The following is a 24,303-nucleotide window of genomic DNA, read 5'->3' as shown; positions in this document are numbered from 1 at the left end:
CCGGCCATGAGGTGGTACAGACAGCAGCGTGTCAAGGAGATCCATCTGTGGGCACAGGCAGGCGCTGTGTCCAGGCCCCCTCCATGTGCTGGATCTCATTTCCACCGGGAATCTTGGACCAGGGTCTGCAGCATCCATATGTCTACAGGCTGACGTGGCACTGCAGGCGGGTGCTCCTGGAAGGTGATGGCACATGGATGTCCCGCAGCATCTCAAGCAATGGACTTTCTGTTCTCCACAAGATGAGTTCCGAGGGGTTTGCATCCATCCCCAGGGAAGCAGAGCTGCTCCTTCACTGCTCTGGATTTACAAGTCGGGTTTACAGCGTGTCAGATGTTTAACTTTCTGAGTTGCACTCGTTCTCATTAAACTAATTTGCAAATTCAGCCTGCTTGTCTTTTCCCTTCACTTTGTTTCCACTTTGACCAGTATCCCTCACCAGCTATGGGTGCTCTGAGATGCTGGGAAGCGTGGGGCATTGAGTGGTGCCAATGGGAACATCAGTGTTGTGTGCATTCCCCATAGGAGTGGATTGAAATGCTGCATCAGACATGTCTATCACCAAAATCATAAGAGTACCCTGAAAGCAATCAGGTCTGAGGTACCCCTTGGCGTGTTGCAGGCAGCTCCTCCCCGTGTAAGGCCAAGTGACTCCAAGTTCATCCCTTGGGATTTGGCGTGGAAAGGTGTTTGCTGCCACCTGGCAAAGGAGTCGAGCTGGGATCCGTTGCACCGGCACCTGCAGCGTGCGATGGCAGATGATGGAAGTGTATTTCATTATCATTCAGTGCCACGTCTCTGCTGCCCCAGTCTCGGTGCTGCAGCTGCTGGCACACGCCATGGTTTAAAGCCAATGTGTTTGGAGAAGGGCCTGATCCCCGCGTGTAACCTGGCTGGGGGAATGGCGAGCTCTTCCAAGCTGAGCAAACAGGGATCTGTCGTGCCCTCGCTGCCTCATCCCTGGGCTTCCCATAAGGAAGCACATTATCCCAAAGGCAGGGGCACAGGGGCAGGCGCTGGTGCCACCGGCAGCATCCACCCTCACTGCACAGGCAAATGCAATCAGTGAAGACCCTGTGGTGGTAACTGGCCGCAGCTGCTGGGGAGATGCTCTTTGCAGCAGGGTCGGGGGGACAGACATGCCCTTGCTGCAGCACAGGCTCTGCTCCTTCAGCCACAGCTCCTCCAGTGTTGGCTTTTCCTGTGTACGACACGCTCTGTGTGGCACTGGGGAGCTTTAGCGTGTATCATGTATGTAAGTCACACGCACATACATGCCTGGCCCGTGCGGTGGTGGGGCTCAGGTGCTGCTGCCCAGGGCCTCTCCCAGCTGCAGCCAATGGAGCTGATGAGGCTGTGGGATGGGTGGAACCGGCCAAGTGCAGCCCTGCCTGGGCCTGGCTCACTTGGCTGGAGCATCCCGGTGGTCCTGGTGCACCCCTTGTGTCCCCCCTGCAGCTCCCTGGATGCTGGTGAGTGCTCCTGTTGGGGCTGTTTTGGGGTGAAAAAAGGGGATTTGGAGGGTGAGCTGGGCTGTGTGTTGGTGCTCTGCTGCAGGATGCTGGTTGGTGTCAGTAGTGCAGTGGGGTCAGTGCGATGTTCCGTGATTCCTGGGTAATGGAGTATCGTGTCTGTGGAGATTGTTGAGGTAGAAAGTGTTTCTCTGTTCCTGGGAGCTCAGAAACACTGTGTATGAGGGTGGGGGCAAATTCCCTGTTGCTGTCTGCAGCCCGTGGAGCTTTCTGGAAAGGCCTTTGGAAAAAACCCAACAACTCCAGGTCTAATGTGTGTGTGTTTAAAAGGGAGCTCATGGGTGAGGGATCCTCCATCCTCTGGCTTCCTTCTCCTTGTCGCTGCATCCCTGTGGCTTGGCAGGGGCTGCTCGAGGGCTGAGGCTTTGGGGTTGCTGAGGAGCGGGGTCCTCCACACCTCCATGCTTTGAAAGAGGGATAGTTACTGTCAGGGCTTCGTTATCACTTGGGGAAAAGGTTTTTTGGGAGACTAAATCCGTCTTATTCTTTATGGCTTATGAGTAACGGCCAAGGCAGGGGCTTTTTGGACATGAATCACATGGAGGAATCAGTAACTGGTGGGCAGAGGTGGGCAAAGGAATCAGCCAGAAACTGTCAGAAAAATGGGAGGTTTTGTAAAGCTTAAGAGGAGAAACTGAAGTATTTTGATGTTGTGAAAACACTTTGGCACTGGGGCACTTCCTCTGCTTTTAATGATGGAAAACAAAATGAAGTTGAAAGCAAATCTTAGCAGCAATCTGGAAGAGAGAGAGGTTTTCTTAACTGCCCTTTCACAGCATGCGGAACAGGGAGATGTTTGCTTTTGGGGGAGGTTTTGCCTGGCAGGAGCATCTCACACACCAAAACTTGTCCTTTTTTGATGGATGAGGGGGTTTTCCCTAGGGTTTCAGCTGGAGGAGCTGGTGGGTGCGTGGGGCTGTGCTGGGCGGGTGCTGCTCTCCTTTAACTCCAGTAAAACCCACATTCAAAGTGGAGCAACTGGCTGGAAAATGGGGTTTTTAGTGCTTCCCCCCCAAATGTGGGGCTTTGGGGGGCCGGGGCATCGCTCTGAGTCGGTCTAAGGGAGTTTTGGAGCACGTAGTGAAATGAAATAGATTTTAGTATGCATGAAAAATGCTTGTGACAGCCTTACCCCCAGTAATGAGAAGCCACCTGCAGTTCGGAGCAGTACTTGATAATGCCGTAATTAGATTGGAGATGCAAAAAAGCTCATTAAAATTAAATAACATATTTGTCACTGTTTTAAGAGGTGCAGATTGCCTCGAACCATGCTGGTCTCTTGACCTTGAGTATTTTGATGTAGTCCTCGCTGTCAAAAGAGCAAAGATGATGCCGGAGCATCCCAGGGCATCGTGGTTTTGGGTTGGGGGGGTCAGAACAGGGTCGCAGGTACTCCCCCTGCCCCGGTCACATCCTTTGATGCTGGCTGGTTTTGGCTGCTCTGGCCTGATGGGGCCGTGCTCTGAGCCTGGATGAGGTGCAGGGGGATGGATCCAGCCCCGGGGTTTGCCCATTGGGGAATGTGGGAGCAATGGGTGGGAGAAGCAGGGCATGGATCCGCTTTGCTCTCCCCCTGTATCTTTATATGTTTCTTGCCTCACAGTTAGGGTCTCATCCCTTGTAAATTGGGAAGGCACCTTCCCAGCTTCTTGGGAGCAGATGCTGCCTTTTGCTGTCCAGTGTGCGGAGAGCTTCCAAGCGTTTCATGGAGTTTGGGGTAACCACTGGTGCTGTTCGGGCAGGAGGGATTCCCCTTCCTTCTCCTGCGCCGGGTTGGAAACCAGCTGAAAGCTCCCAGTGGAGCAAAGCCGAGAAGAGCCTGCACTGGAGACCCTGCAGGGTTAGACCTGACTCCTCAGAAATCCCAACATAGAACAGGGAATGAGATTGAACCGTGCGGAAACATGGCGAGCTGAGGGATGGGGAGGCAGCGTGTGAGAAGGTGGGAGAATCCCGCGGTACAGGGGCTTTTCCTTCCCGTGCACATGGCAAACGCGGATACGCTCGGGTGGTGGATGTGTGAGTGCAGGAGCACAGGCTTCTGAGGGCATTTGTCTCTCTCCACATTTTGATGAAACACAATAAAATGTGTGTTAAAATGTGTGTTAAACCCCTTCCCTCCCTCCTGCCTGAGAAGGAATGTGCAAAGCCATAACGGCGCCTATTAGCAAGATGGTAATTTTCCAAAATTAATTTTTAATGACTAATTTGTCTTGTTTTCAGATGTTTTATACAACACCTATTGTTTAAACCCCGTTTGTTTCTCCACAATGTCACCATGAAGGAGACGAGCCTTGGCTCAGGATCTCCAGCTGGAGCATCCATCACTGGCCTTGCCCTCGCTCCCCAAAAGGGCTCTGGGGAAAGGCAGAGGCTGCTCTTTACAGAAGGGATTTCCCCTTTTTCCACCCCAAAATGGGGCTGCTGCCGAAACAGTGTTCCCCTCGCATGGGGTCTCTCCCTCCCCTCGCTTCTCTTGCAGTAGCTTTTATGCAGAGAAGAGAATTGAAAACAAAAAGTGGGTTTTCCTTCCTCCTCCTCGCTCGTTGTGAGTAATCACACGTAGGTGTGTTGGAGGGGGAATGTTTACAGATACTCCGTGTTTTGGGAGCGTGGGGATTTTCCCTTGTGGCACATGCATTGTGAAGGCACCAAAGGCACCGCGGCTGCTTGGCCTGAAGCCTGAATCATCTTCAACTGGGGGTTTTTGGGTGTTTTCTTGTTTGGGAGTTGGGGAGAAGAGGGGAAGGTGAATGTCCCCGAGCTTCTGAGGGAGGAGCATCCCTGGGGGCCATTGCCCATCGGTGTCACTGCAGGGAGGGAGTTTGTAATGTGATGTCTGGTGCTTCTTAGAGAAACTTCATTTTCTTCAGTAATACATTCTTTTCCCTGCTTAGGAATGAGGTTTGAAGGGTTAAGAATTGGCTGCTACCAGCTTGTGCTGCTCTGCAGCTGGGCACGTTGCTTGGGTTTGCTTATTGCCCATCATGTCAATGTTTTCTTTTATATTCCTGGCACCAAGTGGGTTTTTTTTATTTCCAAGCTTGTTCTGACTAATGTTGATGAAAGGGCAAAAATTCATTATTAGAGAGAAATAGCTGCTGCTCGGCTGGTGTTCCCCAGGCGGCTGAGGAAATGCTGGGAACTTCTGTAGTGAAATTCCTTCTGCAGCGAAATGCCTTCTGCAGCATCTTGCTGCTTGCAGACCCTGTGCCTTAAATCAAGGTGTTTCCGTACACACAGGTTGAGGTCGGACCCATCTCAGGCTGGGTGCTTGATTAATAGCAGGAGAATCCTCATCCATCTTCCAGGACGTGAGCAGACGGGGCTCACCGGTGACGAGTAGTTCCGGATAACGCGGGAAGCGCGATTCCCATCGGAGCAGAGGGTTTGTCCTGCCTGGGCTCCAGCCGGATTCACGTGGGTCCTTTAAGCATCTTAAGAGGGAAACAAAATCCCCCCCAAACCATTGAGCCTCCGTGGTGATGGTGAGGAGGCTGCTGGCAGAGTGAACCAGGGTAAACATCCTCAATTTGCTGCCTCCTGAAATGGAGCAGCTTTTAGAGTTTCGAGCCACAATTTGTATTCAAATGAAGGTCATTTGAAAGGTGTAACATAGTAAACAGCCATTATTTCATTTTGATAGTGGTACTAAAATTATAGTGTTGGTTGAATTATTTTAGTATAGGACCATTACCATCTCCCTAAAACACTTATAGGGGTTTTTATATCAGTGCTGCAGTCCTGAAATTAGAGGAAAATTAAAAATCACGTGGCTTTGGTAGGGAAGCAGTTTTCCATGCACGTGCCTTCCTTTTATTGCGCGTTCTCTTCCCTCACTTCTCTGCCAAGAGGGATGTGTGTCCTCTGTCAGGGTTCTGCCGGTCCTCTCCCATCTACTGCTGTGACTTGCACTGGGGCAGGGTCTGTGCTGCTCCTGCTGCACATCCACGGTGCTTGTGGCTTGAGAATAACACGTCTGAGAATCAGCAGCGCCTCAGCAGCCGTTGGGCTTCGTGGGAAAAGGTGCTGTGCAGAAAACAGATGGAGAGAAGGATGGTGAGATGCTTTGGGGAGCGCCGGCAGGAGCCTGTGATGTCTCAAGCATCCTGCTCCAGGGGTGGAAGCATCTCTGGCTGGTGCCTTTAACCACACAATGTTTTCCTGGTGCCTCCAGCCTCCAACCCATCTGTGCCAGCCATGGTGCTGAGCGTTGTTCTGCTTCCTATGGCAATGCCGAGCCTCCGGTGCATCCAACCCGAAGTTTGGCATGACCACATGGTAAGCGCCGCCCAAATGCCGAGTGTGTCGGTGTTCACCTTGACAGCAGCCACCATGACCCTACAAAATGCGTTTATTTACACTAAATGTAAAGTATGTGCAAGGGAAGGACAGCCCTGATGATGCCCTATACACAGTGGTATGTTTGGGGGATGAAAGGGCATCGAGATAATCTTGGTGATAAGTGGAAGACTTAAGGAAAACCACTGTTTTTCCAATGGGAGAGTTGGCCTGTGCGGTTTGACATCCATGGGGTGCTGCTCCAGGTCCGCAGCTCACTATCCTCCTGGGCAGGGCATCTAGCAAGCTCTAAAGGCTTGCTTGGAGCAACGGGAAGGTGCCTGTTCCCCACAGCTTGGGGCTTTCATGAGCCACCTCTGAAATGGAGATGTTTCAATAGAAGAAGGTGCCATGGTATTGCCCAACTTCAGTGCTCTTTGCCAGCACGCCGTGTTAAAAAATACTCGTTTAGGGGAGTAGATATACACTGAAAATCCCTCTGCATTTATTTTCTTTTAGGAATATGTGTAATAAAAGTTGGAGTTAATGGAATGACGGTGATTTCCCCCATCAGGGCCACCGGGTGAGGGTGGCCGGACAGGGCATGGCAGTTATGGCTGCGATTGGGTGGAAAGGATGCACAAGGGGCTGTGCATGAGCAGGTCTGTGGGATGTGAATGAAATCTTAATGGTGAACTTCCCGTAGATGATTTCTGCTGCCGGCGTTAACATTTTCACACTCGGCTGCCTAACAAATGAGGAGAAGGGCTTCCTGTGCCGCTGGATTTACAGTGCTCCGAACCCGCCCCGTACCTCGGGCTGTGCCAGAGGTGTGCGCCCTCACCCTGTGGTGCTTGAGCAGGAGGAATTGTGTGCCCTTTGGGGGAAAGACAGGAAAAACCCGGGTGTTTTGTGAGTATTTTTAGTGAAAATCTTTATTGGTGATTAGCTGGTTCTCAATAAAACCAAGGAATACCGTGCAAATAACATTCCCCTTAATTTATAGTTCCTCCAGGAATTTAAGATGTGAAATTTCTATTTTCTGGCCACATCTTTGGTGAAGTTCAGATTAGGTTTTGATCTGTTTTTTATGAGGTTTTCCGGTCTGTTAGTGCTTAAGCTCTGGGGTTTTTTTTAGTTCCATATGGAGGATGCCAGTGTGTATCCACTGGGAAAGAGCATAAACTCTTAAACCTTGGAAGTTTTGCTGCCTTAACGATACCAAAGCTGACAGAAATGAGGCACCAGCCATGGAAGGTGTTGGTCATTGAAGGTGCAATGTCATGTTGCAGGTCAAGGGCATGCCCCGTGTCTCTTCCCCTGCCTTACCTGCCGTGGCTTGCTCCTCACACAGTTTTGCTGCTGGAGCACTCCACACCAGCAGTGTGGAAATACAGCTTCATGATGAAATCATGGGGCTCTCAAGCACAGGGTGATATCGGGGTGGACGGTCCCCATCATCGCGTGAAGGATGCTCTCATAGAGCATAAAGGTTTCACATGGGAGGGAAACCTGCAGCTGGATTGGGATGCCCTCAGAGATGAGCGTAGCAACCTGTTCCATATTTATTACGGGCAACAATTTGACTAAGGGAGAACTTAGATTAATAACATTCAGCCCAGAGAAGTAATTTCCTTTGAGAAAGCGATTTACATGCACTCTGCCAAAAAGAGCCGTCACCGTGCGCTCTCATCGTGTCAGCTCCAGTAATGAAGTTGGAAATAACATGGGAGGTTAATAGGTCCTACTTATCTCCTTAGCGCTGGGAAGGAAGATTTACAGTGCAGGGCCTGGTTTGCATATTTCCATTGGAAACGGAGAGGTTTTTCCCAGCTGAGATGGATGTCACAGGGTGTTGTGGTGTCTGCTGTGCATGGCTGAGGCTGTAAACCTCCATCCTGGGCTGGATGGAGCCGCCTTGCCCTGGGTCGCTGGCCAGGGACTTCATTAGGTGTCTGTGCGCCGTTCCAGCTTTCATTTTTAACCAGCTCTACCTCCTCTAAGGCTGGGAGTTCATACAGATGTAGCTGCCACATGGCGGTTAAAAGATGGGTTGAAACCGGGTCTGTTTTCCCTGGGAGCTGCCCATAGCATGCGAACGGGAAAGCGATGGTGGGAGCAGGCAGCGGTGCAGAGCGCTCCTGCGTCAGCATCCCTTGGGCACGCAGCACAGTGTGTTTTATCCTGCCTCCACCCCGGGAAGGTGATCCGTGCCATGGGGTCGGGAGCTGCCAGGCTGTGCCGGTGTGTTAGCCAGGACCTGTTCCCTTAATTAGAGCTGGTAATGACCTTGTCATCGCTGACGAGGACGCTGCTGCCTTGGCTTTCCGAGAGGCTGGAAATAGCCGGAGCCGCCCCTGTAATTGCACCTTTCCCCCCCGTTCCTCCTGCCTGCTCATGGATCCTGCCACTCCACATTACTCTTATTAAACTCCCAAAGGACTCGTGGCACATTATGGGCTATTGCAGGAGCTATTTCATTTCAAACAGCAAAGCTACCCGTGAGTTACAGGAGTACAGAAAAGCTCTCAAATTCTTGTGCCTTCCTCCTCTCCCTCAGCTGTTTAGGAAATAGCTTTCAAAGCGCTGCTCTCTCCCAGTGGATTTATGGTTGGGTCCTTGGCAGGTTGTTGGGCTCCTCCACACCGGGAGTGAAATAAGATTTAACAACAGAATAAAATCGTTCCCTCTTGACAGTTTAAGTTACAAAAGTGCTTAAAACAGTAACTCTGAAAGGGAGGGGGTTTTGAATAAAAGTTCTGCCTAGCACAAGCTGTGAAATATTCATTCGAGTTGGTTATTTCACGTTAGTGATTAAGTGCGAGAAGAATTAGCTTTCTGAACAGCTTCAGGTACAATTCAGTAATAAGCTGAGCCATTTAATGAATGAAATATTTAACATAATTTGCATGCATTAAGTGATGGGATAGGGAGTGTGACAAATCTTAACTCCCAAGTCAGGGAGGGAAACTGGGAGAAACAAACAGGAATTCCTCAGTGTGAACCCAAGGAGCCCTTTTGGCAGCAGTGCTGGGATGGGGATGGAGCTGAACCCAGAGGCTGTTGTGTTGGGGTGGACAATGGAGCATATCTGGGTGGTGGGTCTCACCACTGTCTGCCAGGGCAGCCCTCCCCATATCCAAAACTGGGAATCACACAATCCCAGCCTGGTTTGGGTTGAAGCGGCCTTAAAGCTCCTCCAGTTCCAACCCCCTGCCACGGGCAGGGACACCTTCCACTAGAGCAGGTTGCTCCAAGCCCCTGTGTCCAACCTGGCCTTGAACACTGCCAGGGATGGGGCAGCCACAGCTTCTCTGGGCACCCTGTGCCAGCGCCTCAGCACCCTCACAGGGAAGAGCTTCTGCCTCAGAGCTCATCTCAGTCTCCCCTCTGGCAGGTTAAAGCCATTCCCCTTGGCCTGTCCCTACGGACCCTTGTCAAAAGCCCCTCTCTGAATGCAGCATTCCAGGCGGAAGGAGAAACCTCAACATGTTTGACTTGCCTGGATGTCCTTTTTCTCCTTCTGTATACTTCTCGCATGTCTGCAAATAGCTGCAGCCTTTCTGCATCGCCTCTTCTCGCGGCGCTCGGCTCCAGGGTGGGGATTGAGGAATGGCACTTCCAACTCCCATGTGAACTGAGCAAATGGAAACAACTCTGCCTGAAGGCAAGGGCAGGAGCCAGCGCAGCCACAGTGGGCAGCACAGCTCCCTGGTAAATACCGAGCGACAGGGGATGTAGGCTGAGGACTGAACAGGAGGAGTTAGACAGGGCATCCCCACCGAGCTGGGAGCGCCTTGATGTCAAAACTGATTCCTGAGATCTTTAAATGCTTAAAGATGGAGAAGAACAGAGTAATTCTGAAATGCAGCTCGCTCTTTGTTAAGCAAGACAATTGTTTTTTTAATGGTATGTATCTTTAATTATGAAATGAGCCCACTAACAGTGAGCCCCTCACTTCATTTAGGGCCATAAAGCACAGGCTTGGATGAGGTCCCCTCTCAGTGGCTGGATTTGGATTTGGACTGCCTTAAAGAGGGAGGGTTGTTTTCCTCCCTGCTGTTGATTTGCCTTGACAGCATGTTCAAGTCAATATTACCCTAAAACCGTTCTGCTTTCATAACAGGCAATTTTATTTGTGTTGAAAACGCTTTGTTTGATTTCTGGAGCCATTCATTACAGGATCAAGGCTTCAAATTGGAGCCAATTAGGTCTAAGAGCTGCTTTTAAAAAGCTTTTTTCCAAACACCAAGAGCTGGAAGGTTAAAATGCAGTGAACTGAGCACCCAGCCCCATGCATAGAGCCTCTGTTGGGGTGGTGGGTCCCACCCGGGCTGTGTCCTTGCAGGAGCCGGCGCTCTGTACAGTGCTTCGCTCTCTGGCTATATTTAGTAAGAAACGCATCAGCATCCCTTTTCCTCCCTGAATTCCCTCTGGGAATGGAGCTCGTAAATAGCTGTCGTGCTAAAAATAACACCTGCACCAGCCCCTGCAGCCTCCTTCCCTTCTCTGTCTGAACACGGACCCAAAGGGCTCCCACCCCGGGAGCGGATGTTTGGATTGATGATTATTTTTAGTTTATATTAAGGAAAAGCAGAAATCAGCCACTTTAAAATGTAAAGAGCACGAAACCGCCTGTGATGCTTAACCTTTGGAAACGTCAGTCCTGCTCTCAGCATCTCTCTCTGTAATAAAGCACAAGCAGCCCCGGCACAGCCTGCGGTGGCTGGGAGCCGCTGGGAGCCCAGAGGTGATGTGTGTCCCGTGCTCTGCTCCCGGGATACAGGCACCATCCCTGGGTTTACAGCAAGCTGCTGCTCAGCTCCTTTTGCAGGAGAAATGCAGGAAATCTTGGCACTGCTCAGAGCTGTAAACAGCTTTTGTCACACAAATAATGTCCCCCTTTTTGTGGTCATTTTTGGTCATTTTAAGTGTCTTTTTTTCTTCTGAAGTGTTTTCTCAAAAGCAAGAAATTACTAAAATCTCAGCCGTCTGAAAAGAGCCTGCAGAGAATTGCTGGTTCCCTGATGCTGCTGCTCTGGGTTTGGGTTGTTTACTTTCTGTTCTAACACAGCAAATCATTCCAGGTTGGAGGGTGAGCTTCCAAGCGGATGAAAACCAGCTGGAAGCAGGTCCTTCTCGGGGTTGGGTCTGCTGGGACACCCAGGCTGATGGCCCTGGGTTAATAGTCATGGCCGGATACCTCCCTAGAGCAGAAATAGTCCCACTTTCATGCCCTGTGTAGGAGGGAAGATGGTTTGATGGCAGCCATGAGCATAACGAGTTGCACAGGAGCCAATCCCATCCATTAATCAGCATTTCCAGGAACTTAGGACCTGTTGTTCCTGTTTCTGTGAAGAATCCATTGATTTACTGGGGGAGAACCACCAACCCACCAACCCATCAGCACCAGTGGGAACTGGAAATTGCAGCTGGGTTCCAATACTCTTTGTTTCTAAACATCACCAACAGTTAAAAGCAGAAGGAAGAACTTAAGGAGTCATGAAGGAAGGAGTGTCTGGCATTCAGATGTACAGTGCGAATGGCTCGGGTCTTCACCTCGCCTGGGAACAGAGCTCTGTCCCTAAGGTGTTTTGGGTTTTCTTTTCCCTTTGCTGTGCTGGTTGCTCCCCATGGGGAGGGCAGGGGACATGTTTCATAATTGGTTGTGGAATGGGATCGCTTCTAATGTTCCAGGTACTGACACCCACCACCTCGGAAGGTCTCTTTTATCCCACTGACATCCAAGGTTTCGTTTGAGGTTTATCTGGATTAATTGGGCGGATGTTTGGGGAAGAGAACAAATACCTGCTGGTGTTTGATTTTGCTCACACAGCTGCGTGATGAAGAGCAATGGCAGCAAGAAGACCTTAAACTCCATTATACTGTCTCTGGGAAGATTTGTGAGGGATGGTTGGGACATAGAAATAGCATTTCAGAGCCTCATCACTGCAGTTAACTGGAGTGTTTTCAGGTCTGAGCATTGGGTGACCCACAGAGGCTTTAATGAACAAACGGGTGCCGCGTTCTGCATCTCCAGAGGCTGCGCAGCACAGAGCCCTTGGCTTCTGCTAATAGCTCTGTGGCCTGCGAGGAATGAGCAATTAATTGTATCAATATTTGAATAACCTTTTTTCTGGCTGCCTTTGTTTACTCTCTGTTTGATATTGGTCCTTCTCCCATTTAGATTCTTACACTTAATGGAGCAGTACAAGGTTACGGGCTCCTACGGGCAGCTTGGTGTCTGGTGATGGAGTGGATGCATCTCTAGGAAGGATGACCTAAAGCTGTTAGTCTCTCATAGGCCCCTGCTCTTTTGGGATCTTGGATACTTAAAAATCCACTTGGGAATTGTATCAGTGCACTGCACGGCTTCATTTCAAATGATCCTTTTCATAAACTTGATGAACCCCCCTGTGTGCGTTACGGGGCTGCGGTGCTATGATGCTTAAGGCTTGGTCAGTGTGATTTCATCTGTTCACAAGCATGAAACATTAAAGATTATTATAGGAGTGATAATAATGAGTAGCATTGGTCACCTTTAAGATTAAATATTGTTTGCACAATGATACTTGTGCAATATTTACAGAGCACCTTGGAGAGCTGGGCGAGACTTTGTGTCAATAGTCATTATTAATTACTATTATTAAAAATTATTAATATTAATGGAATAAAACCATTAAATAATAATTTAAAGTAAAGCAACTCCTTTATTTAGCTAGATCTTTGGGAGAAGGGGGGTGCTCACACTTGGAGGGCAGGAGGGGGAGATGAGGCATGAAAGCAGCAGCATCCAGGAGTCCATTTTGCAGTGATTGAGAGATGGGGACTGAGTTCATCGCAGGACAGCGCCTGCCGAGGACGCAAAATGTCCCAGGCACTGCTCTTTCCAGAGTGCTGTGCTTTGTGGCTCTTGCTCTGACCAGCATCGCCACTCGAGCAGAGCTTTTATCATGATTTAGTATGGATCTTTTAAGAAGGATTTTAATTCCCCGTTTGAAATAAGAAAACGCCATAAATCAGAGGCAGAATCTTTTAACATTTACAGTTTTAAATGAATTCCTGTTGAGAGTCTCTTAAGCCAGATTTATATCTGATTCTGCATTGAACTGTGTCGTTATGTGGGACTGAAAAACTCTTACAAAATTAGGCATAATGCAAAAACATGCTGAAAAGACAGTTCTGCAGGAATGTGGAACATTATTATGTTAGAGAATATTGGAGTGGGGAATATGCAGAAAGGGGCAATTACCCTGGATATTTTCCTTTTAATGAACCTTGCACAGTTCTTTGGAAGGGTTTGCTGCGGGCTCAATGCAGGAAAAGGCAGATGGAGAAGGTGCTGGTGTTTTCACCTCATCTGGCGATCGGCACTGACTGTGATTTGGGGCTGCATGTGTGGCAGAACAATTGCAAACCCCAAGCACAGTGTCCTGCTCTGACCAGTGCTATTCACTTTATGTCTGTGTTTTACACTTTGAAACCCAAAAGGAGGAAATCCATGTTGGTTCCCAGCCAAATGATTGTAGCAGCAGATTGCAAAGAAACAAAACCCAAGGTTTTCCCCCCAAATGTGCTCCTAAGAAGAGCAGTCCACAGGCTGACAGCTTAAAATCCACCAGCATCCTTCATCCCCTTCGTTTACTGGGGCTGGAGAGGTTGGACTTGGCCAGTCTTGGTTGAGGATCTGGAATTGCCTTTGTATGGCATTGACAGAAGGTGATGGGAATGGCTCCATGGGTTTTCCTCTCTGCAGAAATGGAGATTCTGGTTATTATGCTGTAATTATGCATTGTAGATACATCTATCTTGCTGACTTTTCTATTTTGATCCCATTGCACACATGACTCAGGCTACAGAAGAGCAGCCCCATTGGCAGTACGAAAGCCAACAGTGACAGTGAGACAATAGTCCATGTGTTTTCTTTAAGTTGTGAGGTTTAGTCCAAGGTCATTTAAAAGAAAGAATAAGAATAATAAAATAAGCATGTAATGATCTGTGGGTATTTTCCAGTAACTAAAGATTGGGTGTTATTTAATATTGCTCTGTTTTACTGACTTTCCCTCAGTTTGGGACTTAAGTGGAAGATAAAATCCATCCTAATCCCATTAGGCACTGCCTGACTCAAGGTCTGACTTTGCTGATACTTGCAACTAATGGTGTTCCGAGCGGGTGGTTCAGGACAACCATTGCTCAGTGTGTTTGTGCAGAATCGTTGTCCTGCTGTTACAAAGACCCACTGCATATTTCAGTTTCCTGTTTTCCACGTGCATTTGGTAGGTGAAATTGCCACACAGAGCCTGTTCAACTGTGCCGTCTGTGAACTGCTGCTTATTCACTTGATTGGGTTTTTTTTTCTTCTCCTTTCCATGTGTTTTAGAGAAAACCGTTTCTCACCTTAACTCAGTTTCTTCCTACCAGGTTTAGCCTTGAAAGTGAAGCATTGAAGTTGTCCACTTGCTACTTCATAGCAGTTTAAGAGTGACCAGGACTAGGCACTTTGAGCTCTGGTCGTGCTGACCTGGGAAGAATGCCTTGGTTTAACTGAGCTGAGCCTTACAGATCTATACACCTCAAATCTGTCCGGGTGCTGCCCTGGCGTTACTGCAGAACGCCTTCAGTCAGACACCTTGATCAGCAACGGGAGCTCAGGATTCCTAAATGTCATCCTATAATGTCTAATTAAGGTTGCAGTTTGAAGACATCATGTCCTTTAATTGAAAACTGTAAGAGTAATCTATTCCATTTTTTTTTTTCCTGTTAAATTAATAGTGTGGACCTTTAGCAGATGGTTAGTGAGACGCTGTTGTTAATGAAAACATCCCAGTGCCTGCAATCCAGCCGCACGGCTCCCCAGCCAAATGCCTTTTCCACTCGGTGGCTTTATTCTCCTGCGGTGCCAATTAGTGGTCCCCGGGCTGCCACTGAGCCTCTTTGGCAGGATTTAAACCCTGCAGAGGTGTGTTCTGCTGGGCGATGCTGGTGATGGAGCTGGCAGCAGCCGGCTGCTGCTCTCTGGCAAAGCAGGAAACACTTTGGGCCCCAACATGTTCTCCATCCATTAGGGTGATAGACCAAGGGTCTGGTTTGAGCTGTTTCATGGCATTTTCAAGGGTATAAATAAGTGCCTCTGTGTGAGCATGCGCTGCTTTTAGTAGGGGTGAGCTTTCCCCCTCCATCCCTGCATCCTCATGTTCAGGTAACGGATCCATTACCATCCTCAGGTTTTGGTAATGGATCTTTTGCTCCCCCCTTTACACTTCCTTCATCCCTCCCTCTCCCCTCTCCTATTGCTTTGCTGCTTCCCAGGGGGACACGTGGCAGCAGCGGGGACTGGGGAAAGCTGGAATATTTATCGCTCTCTCCTACTCAGAGGCTCTAAAACGGCTTCTGCAGAATAAATCTCCTTTAAGACCCTTCTGGAGTGGGGTTTGGCTTATTGCTCCAGGAATAAAGAAAAGCCTTTCCTTCACCAGGCAATGAGCTGGGACCCCAGCGGTGATGGCTCGGGAGCTGCTGGATCCTGGTGATTTGTGAGGTTTCTGTCTGCAGGAGCACAGGCATCTAAACCCCAGTGTTTGCTGCAGGAGCTGTGGTGGTGGAGCACAGGGTGAAGCAGAGTGTCCTTGTGTCGATACCACCAGACAGCGGATGGCAAAGGGCATCCCAGGGTGAGAGCATCATTCCGGGAGGGAGGAGCAGAGGGATGCAGGGATCCATGTTTCCCATAGTACCTTTGTGGAGGAGGAGTTTGCATTGGCTCCGAGGAGGTGAAGGTCAAGTCCCAGTGAGGCAGGACTTTGTGACAAAGGGGATCCCTGTCCTGCGAGGGTGCTAGGAATGTTTGGCTCTATTCCCGTTGTCAGCTGCGGGGTGTGCAGCCCATCACTTCTGCTTTAGAAAGTTGCAGAGAGGTAGCACTTCAAGGCCAAAATAAGCCTGGCCTGAAAAAGGCCAAACAATGGGAGAGATGAAATGGTTTTGCGGGTTTTGTTCCAGAGATGCTGAACGGGGTAGGGAGAACTCGCTCTGTGTGGCTTTCAGATCAGTTTGTAGTTGGAATAATCAGAATATTAATGGCGTTGAGAGTGGGGACGGCTGGAAAATGAAAATGGCTTGATCCCAGCTGAGAAGGTGCTACATAATCAACATGAATTTGTATTTTCATTTCGGAGCGGAAGGATGATAAGGAAGCAGTGGGCTGGAATTTGTCTTATAACAGTGAGGACGCGACGATATCCTCAGAGAATGAACCCTGCTTGCTTAAGAGATCACAACTGCATTAGTTGTGTGGTATAAATCCAGAGATGTGTACAAACTCTTTTGCTTTCTCTTAGAACATGCATATATTTCAAGCTTATTAATTTGGGTGTGTATAATTCAAAGTAATAACTTGAAATTCAGACTTTAGGTTTTTAAAGTAATGATGTATTACTTTGAGACCAGAGAGTGGCTTAAGCTGCCTGGCCTGGGGAATCCTCTTCGGGTCGCAGTAAGGGTTCTCTCTGACACCGCTGGGGTGATGGATCCCTGTGCATGGGTCCGTTCCCTGCCCAGTGCTGGAGTCCTCCCCAGTGTCTGTCCATGAGGACAAACACACATCCCAGAGCGGCTGTGTAGTGTGTGCAGGTGAGTGCTCTGCTCCCTGTGGCTGGGGCACGGGAGGTGACACCAGGTCACTCCTGCTGCAGCTCCGGCTGGTGCCGCGGTTAAATATTGAAGCGGCCGAGAAGCTGCAGTCACGTAGCGCTGGGTGGAAGCGTGGTGCTGGTGCTGCACAGCACCCGGGTAGCGTCTGCAGCTCCTTCCCCTGCCCCGCTCACACCGGGCTTACGCTGAGATGGGATCTCAGGAAGCTCTTCCCTGTGAGGGTGCTGAGGCGCTGGCACAGGGTGCCCAGAGAAGCTGTGGCTGCCCCATCCCTGGCAGTGTTCAAGGCCAGGTTGGACACAGGGGCTTGGAGCAACCTGCTCTAGTGGAAGGTGTCCCTGCCCGTGGCAGGGGTTGGAGCTGGATGAGCATTAAGCTCTCTCCAACACAAACCACTCTGGGGTTCTGTGATTAACAGTGCAAGGGCTGCTGGGGTGAAGCTGCAGGAAGAGCAGCAGGGACGTCACTGGTGGCAGACGTCTGGAGATGCTGTAGCCCACTTGTGTCCTGTCTGACACAGTTAATGTGGATGTACAGTCGATGGCTCTTTGCATGCAAACTTAATAATGTTAAACAGGGGAATGCAAAATAAAAATAAATGTTCATTTATATAAAATGCTGTCAGCCCAAGCAACAGAGCATAAATTAAACCACTGAATTATATGACCAAGTTTAGGGTAAAACATGACTCACATGATCTGAATGTTTAAATATCTAATTGCTTTACAGGGTTCTTCCATTAGCTGATCAAATTAAACCTATTTTCCTTGTTTAAGCTATGAATGTAGGGCGCAGTCCTGCAGGCTCTGCCTTAGGTGGGAAAGCCAAGCTTTTATCCTAGCTGTGAAAACAGCGGCATGGTCAGAAACAGAGCTGGATCTGCACAGCTTTCGGTAGTTCATAGAACCATAGAACAGTTTGGGTTGAAGGGATCTTAAAGCTCCTCCAGTCCCAACCCCCTGCCCTGGGCAGGGACACCTTCCACTAGAGCAGGTTGCTCCAAGCCCCTGTGTCCAACCTGGCCTTGAACACTGCCAGGGATGGGGCAGCCACAGCTTCTCTGGGCACCCTGTGCCAGCGCCTCAGCACCCTCACAGGGAAGAGCTTCTGCCTCAGAGCTCATCTCAGTGTCCCCTCTGGCAGGTTAAAGCCATTTGCTTTTCAGTTTAAAGCATTATTTGCTGACGACGTTTCCCAAGCAGGGCTCAGATGGGATGCGGGGCTGGGTGGAACGTTATGACCAAGGGGTTGGTGCCCTTGGCTACAGAGATGCTCCTGGGTGGCCTTGGGCACCGGGTGCCACATGCCCTGATGGTGGCACCTCGGGGACTTGCTGATGAGAGGGTGTTTGTGGGGAGCGTGCGTGTCCTTTTATTTCCTTCATCTGCTTTCTGATGGCAGAGCAGAGCCGAGGACAGTGCTGGGGCTCACAGCATGGCGCTGTCTCATCTGACCTTGCTGGTGCCACGCTGCCTTTTGTTTGTAATCTCGGTTAGGAAGCAAAGGGAAAAGGGTTTGATAGGAGACAAAAGCAAACAATAGGCTCTCTCCAAAGATAGGATGAATGGGATGTAATTGAATGTTTTGGTGAAGACATTGACTTGACCCTCTAAGACACACAGAGAATCATTAGGGGAATTAACGCACATTAAAATGCAGGGTTTTTATCAGAGGGCTTTTATTGTGCCTATAGTTTTGGTTTTAATTATTTAATGACTTTGTGTCTTCTAGTGATAAATCTATTTCTGCCTCCTTTCTCAAAAGGAAAGAGGGTGTTGGTGTCACAAGGGGGATACATGCCCCGAGTGGCTGATGAGCACCGGCTCTTTGTGAGCAGACAGGCAGATGCCTTCAGAGAGCATCTCTTGCAGATAAAACACCAGCATTGCTCCGACCACTCTCTTCTGGGCCCTTCAGGTTGATTTTCCCAATCTACATATAGCAAAAACTCCGCAGGAATTATTTACTGGCAGGAGCTGGTGGGATGTGGGGTTTGGGAAGAAGAGTTCCAGACCTGGGCTGCTCGGGGTGCAGCACTCCTGTCCGCAGCTCCTCCTGCGCTGCTTTCAAGACTCCTCACTAACCTCATCTGTGTATTTGGCATCTCTCAGGTTGTGCTTTCCTCACCTGGCTGATGGATTTGAAACAAAAATAGCTTTTTTAATAACTTGGGCTGCTTGGGCTCGCCCTTAGCTTGGTTCGGGCTTTGCTCAGATTTATGACACGTGTCTGTGTCAGAATGATCGAATAGTTTGGGTTGGAAGGGACCTTCAAAGGTCATCTAATCCAACCCCAATCATCTCTTCCCCAAAATCATCTCCTTTTGCCTTCGACCTGGGAGCACCCCCCGCGGTGCTTGTGGTACCCGGCTGTTGCTGCCAACCCTGGGTTCTGTGGTTTGCTGGGACTGCACTGGGCGATGGACACAAAGTTGTGTAGTTACAGAAAGCAGAACATGGAAAGAATTGGATTTAGAGGGAGTTCGCTGCTGACTGCAGGGAGGCCTTCCCCAGCGCATCCTCCCCAGGACAGGCTTTCTCCATCCGAACCTCCTCTGCTGCTTGTGCTCTCTATCTGTTTCCCTTGGAAACCCAGTATTTCTCTGTGCAGCACCAGCCTGGGGCTCACCCGGTGCCCAGGATGTGCCTTTCCTCCAGACCCACCTTTCCGCCTGGCTCTGTCCATGTGTGTACGTTCACCACGAGCACCGCTCAGCATCACCTCATCTGTTCGCCACGGTTCTGCTCCACTTTGAGGTGGCAGACGAGAGATTTCTTGTTCTCCCCGAGCCTTGGTGCTCGTGTAGTGACAGAAGTTGGCGCCTGGGTGTCAGACTAACCAGACATCTCTGTTATCCCTGCGTGGCGTGGGGCTGCTCTCATCGCACCAGCTCGTGATGCCAAGTGTGCCGGTTCCTCCTCATGGTAAAGGATGTGGTTAGTGCTCTGGTGCCGGCATTGCGGGCAGGGCCAGCAGGGGATGGGAGGATTTCCTTGGCTTTTAGTGTCTTTTTGTCCCCCCATTTGTGTGCCCGTCCTTGTAATTGTGAGCACTCAGGGCAGGGAAGGCAGCAGCAGGATTCGCTGTCTCTCTGCTGGACGTGTTAATTTACAGTGCTGCTGTGAGCTAGATTTTCCTTGTTATCCAAGGTATTTCCTCTGGAGGGGGGAAATCAGGCTGTAATATATCATTAAGTAGAAAGCCTGGGGGAGCTCCTATCCTAGTTGATGTGGATCCTTCTTTTAGCCTGTTAGAAGAATTGAATTATACGTTTTGAGTTGTCAGAAGATCCAGCGTGGAGCCTGGCTGGATCTGTGCTATGGGAGCAGGGCTGGGAGCTGCCAGCCATCGCAGGAACACTCACGTGGTGCCTCATCCTGTGCCCATAGCATCGATTTGCAGCTTATCCTTTGGTCTGCCCAAATCTGCTGGGCAGGCCCAGGCCAGCAGCATGGAAACAAAGGTTCTGTCTCCAGCTGCTGCAGCTCCTTCCTCTGGGATAGTTTTGGGATAGATGGATGGATGGAGATCTCCAGTGTGCAGGGCACAGGCCAGCTGGAAGGAATAGAGGGTACAAGCCTTGGGTAAGACTGACATTTGTCCACCTTAAGTACTTCAGATTTCTGTCCTATAGCAGGATGCTTATTCAGCCGTGAAAGTTTAAAATTGCTTTGTTTCCCTTATGGCAAGTTGATTTTTAGTAGGAATAGGCAAAATCCTGTGCTAACCTGAACGCCCCAAACCCGCCCATCTTTGCAGGGTTTTGAGGGTGAATCAGCCAGATCTGTCTCTCATGAGGGGGTTTGTTTCTGTAAGTGCTCCTGCAGCCTCGCCTCCACGGGGGTCCAGGGCATATGGGTGCTGAAGAGGATGTGAGGAGCTACCTCCTCAGCACCCACTGGGGCTCATCTCTTGGTATCTCCGGAGCTGCAAGGTCTGAGATGATGCAGATTTGTAACAGACACAACGTGGGATGGGATGGGAGTAAAACTCTGCAGACCACAGCACATTTGGTGGAAATATTGTACTGGCTCTGAGGGAAAAACCCAGAGATCTTCTTTTATAGTTCCAGAAGGATTTTAGTTCCAGAGTGTTTTATTTCTATATACATAAAATCAGCCGTTGGCTCCTACAACTCACACCCTGCACCAAGCTGGGCTCATGGAGCATCAGTGGCTTGTGCAGGGAGTGATGGAAATCTGGGGCCAGACCTTCTTGGCCATGTAGTGTCCAAACTTTAGCACGTGCATCTGATTGAACTGCAGCTCCTATGGAATCACGAGGCTTGGTGGGTTTTCTGGAAGGTCGTGAGTGTGGAGCCGTGCTGGTGTCCCTGTGAGGGCTGCACCAGGGCCTTTTGATAGTGAGTTTTACACTAATTAGCCACAAATTAAACAGAGGTGGGTTTGGAGCTTGGTGTCCGTGCTGCTCCTCCTTGGCTCCTGCAGAAGTGGTGCCATTGCCATCGTCTGCTGCTGCAGTCATCAGTTAAAACTGCGGAGTCGGGCTTGGGAAAGAAGGGATGCGGCGGTGGCTTCTGGGAGAATTTATTTGCAGTGTAAACATGTTGGTCAGGAGTCATTAATATGACATTCACACAACTCTAATAAAGTACATAACACCGAGATCTGGCACCGCTGCAATACCCAGAGGACATTAAGTATGAGTCTTAAAACCAAGAGTATTGGAAACAAGATATTTTTACGTCTCGTTTGGGAGTAATATAATTGCATTTTGTGGCTCTAGCAGATGCTTGGGCCAGCTGGTTGGAGAGCATTGTGGATTTTTTTAGCTTTGGTACTATACAGCTACAACCCTTATATAGAACTGTCTTCATTTTCAACAAAAAAGGCAAAAAAAATCATCTCCTGGTCAAAAGACCCATTTCTTGTGCGATACCTTCATGGTGGCACAGCCTGTAGATGCTCCTGATGTGGGAGCTCTGGAGATTAAACTGCACGTGGGTTTGGGGTCTAACCTGAGGCCGCTTCACTGACCTTTCTGCATCGCTCTGGTGGTCACAGGTCTCTGAGAGGGAGATTCTAGACCCAACTGGGAGGCAGTTTTTGGAGGAGAACCATCAAACCCTACATATTTCTCAGTGTCCCCTTGGGAGAGGGCAGGAAGCTTGTTTCCAGCAGCCTGTGGAATTCAGCCCTGGGGGTCCTTGGCCATCTCTAGGTGTTGGGATATTGCTGGTGATTACAGCAGTATCGTGGTTGTGGATGGTCACTGGTCCCTGGTCTTGTTGGTCGTCCCACAAAGGGAAGCGAGGAGCAGCCACCCCTGTTCCTCAGGCCTGTGTACCAGCACCGGTGTGAATTATCTCACCAGCGCCAATAATTTCCTGCAAACATATCGGTCCTGATCTGGAAGTAATCGCCCGTATCATTCCTGCAAGTGGGAGCGATGACTTACGTTGATGTCACCCGCTGCCTTTTTATGGCAACGATTAATAATTGAGTAATTCTCTGCAGTGATGCTGTTCTATTTATAAATATTTAATTCAGCTTCCCGGTGGCACTGCCCTCCCCTTTGCCTCCCGACGTGACGCTGGGGGCTCGGTGGTCACCGCAGTTCCCAGCAGTTGTCTGTGCTGGAAGATGCTGATGCTCTTTTGCATCTCTTCATGACGTTGCTTCAGTCTGGCTTTGGTGGCGTGAACACCAAATGGCCCAAGTGTGCCCTATCAGAACCTGACTTAAGCTGCTGACCTACAGCTCCTTGTCTCTGTTACAAAACTCTGTTATAAACCTCTCCCGTTTTATACTCTCCATGCAAATAACTCTTTTTCTTTCTACATTTCTCTTTCAGGAAATTGCAGCTTATTTAATAACGTTTGAAAAGCACGAAGAATGGCTAACAACCTCCCCTAAAACAAGGTAACGTTGCTCATGCTTCAGCCCATTGACTCATTCTCGACGGTGACTCGCTCATTGGTGCATTGGCCACTGAGTGCAACCTCTCAGTTGTGCTCGGTGGCTGGTGACACCAAACCCCCATTAACTGCCTTGCTGAGCCTTTCATTGACTGAAGTCGGGGTGATTAAAAATGGAAGAGCTGCAGTCTTGACAGGTTAAAGTTGTAACCTGATTGCTCAGGATTTAACTGCACCCCTCAGCTGGGCGGGTTTGAAGGCCTCTGAGCGAGGTTGCAGGCTGCTTATCCTGAGAGCTCCCTGCAGCCTCCAATTCCAAATGAAGAGGCGCAGAGCCCTCCCTGTGCTCTGCCTGCTTAACATGCAGTCGCGGGGATTGTTTGCGTTTTGGTGTTTTTCTTGCTGGGGTTAAGTGTTTGATGGCGAGGAGATCCCAAAAAGCCGCATTAACAGACATGTTTGCAGTTTATTATTCAGTAAATGTCATGTCTTCTTCGCGCTGCCATAAATGTTTAACTCCTGCGCTCCCCTGGGACCCCAGACGTGAGGTTTCGCCTGCGGATGTTTTCCTGCTGTTCCGGCTGTGCTCAGGCTCACAACGTTTCCATACGTTACAAAAGCTGACTCTGCCTTTCTAATATTGTGGGTTTTTTTCCTTTTCCTCTTTTTCCCAACCCACCCCTTGCCTGTTGAGCAGGTTGAGGTCACTGGGTGAGCCTGCTTAGGACCAAGGTGGGAGAAAAAGCCTCTAGCATCCTGCATCCCATCGCCATCCACTGCAGGGCTGCGGTGCCAGAGGCATCCCGAGCAGCCTGTTGCTGGGTTTGGCATCGCCTCCCTCGGCAATCAGCAGGGGCAGGAATTCCAGTGAGACACAAGGAATGATGTTGCACCTAATGGATAATGTGGGTTAATTCCCTGGGTGTTTCCTGGCTCCCAGTGAAGAGAGGATGGAGGTGGAGGAGGCTGTGGTGGGTGAAGGGCCCTTGGGGGGGACCTTTCCTGCTGATGGGAAGCAGAGAGTCTCCCCTTGGTGAGTGCCTTGTTTCAGTGCCCCTCTCAGTGCAGGGCAGCAGGTAGTTTAAGATTAGAGAAGGCTTTTTCCTGACCTGGTAATCCCGAACTTCAGAATTAATACAAAACAATTTCTTGCTGACTCTTTGCCATAGAAGGCTGTTAAGCGGTCAGAGAAGAGATGAACTAGTCTGGATATACACGGTGTCGTTAAACATATGAGATTATAAATGCACTTGTAACAGCACCTTATGATTTTCAGAGTTTGGTTTGCTAAAGGCAAGGCATGAAAGTCATTTTCTGATGAATATTACAGTACCTTCCCCCTGTGTGTTTACACTTGAAAGAAGGAATGTCCCAGGAGAAGGAGAGTTGTGACGGCTCTTCAAGGACCTTCTTAAATCACGGAGTTGGGTCTTTTCTTCCTTTTTCTTAATATAAAAATCAATCGGGAGAGTTAAATGCTGAGTTCATACAATCAGGTGGTGCAGGATTGGTGCCCTCGCTGCGGCGCTGAGCTGGAGCACTCCCCGGTCTTTGTTTGCTGCTGCTAATTCAGCTCAGAAATGAATAGACATGGATTGCACCCTGACACTTGTGGAGTTCCTTAGCGAGGAGATGGAGCACGGTGGGGTTTGGGGACCACTGTGGTGCACTCAGAGTGGTTGGAGCTGTTGGTCGATGGTGAGTGTTGGCCATGGCCCATAGAGAAGTTCCCATGGTCATGCCATAGGGCTGGGAAGGGGTTTGGCCGTGGATGGAGGAGGAACCCCCCTATGATGCCATTGTGGTGGCAGTAGAGGAGCTATGAGGAAGCTTTGGGAGGTCTCTCAAGTGGCTTTTTAGGGAAGCTTCTTGTGGAATGCCTCTCATTGGTAAAATGTGCTGATATAAATATACTGGGGTGTTATTTACAACAGTCTTTTGAGCGCTCCAGTTTAGTGGCAT

General features: G+C 49.6%; 1 protein-coding gene across 7 annotated transcripts in view; it reads left to right on the top strand.

The window, feature by feature from the left end:
• The window catches only part of CAMTA1 (calmodulin binding transcription activator 1), a 240,515-nt gene that overhangs the window by 37,898 nt on the left and 178,314 nt on the right, over positions 1-24,303 (top strand). For all 7 annotated transcript variants that reach the window (XM_030508028.1, XM_030508031.1, XM_030508025.1 and 4 more), the window contains one exon: positions 22,278-22,345. In XM_030508028.1, coding sequence (XP_030363888.1) covers positions 22,278-22,345 — 68 coding nt within the window. The remainder of the gene's footprint in view (positions 1-22,277; positions 22,346-24,303) is intronic.

The sequence above is a fragment of the Strigops habroptila genome, chromosome 16 (genome assembly GCF_004027225.2).
Source record: "Strigops habroptila isolate Jane chromosome 16, bStrHab1.2.pri, whole genome shotgun sequence".
Classification (NCBI taxonomy): domain Eukaryota; kingdom Metazoa; phylum Chordata; class Aves; order Psittaciformes; family Psittacidae; genus Strigops; species Strigops habroptila.
The sequence above is the reverse complement of the archived record's forward strand: the minus strand, read 5'-3'. Positions and strand labels throughout refer to the sequence as shown.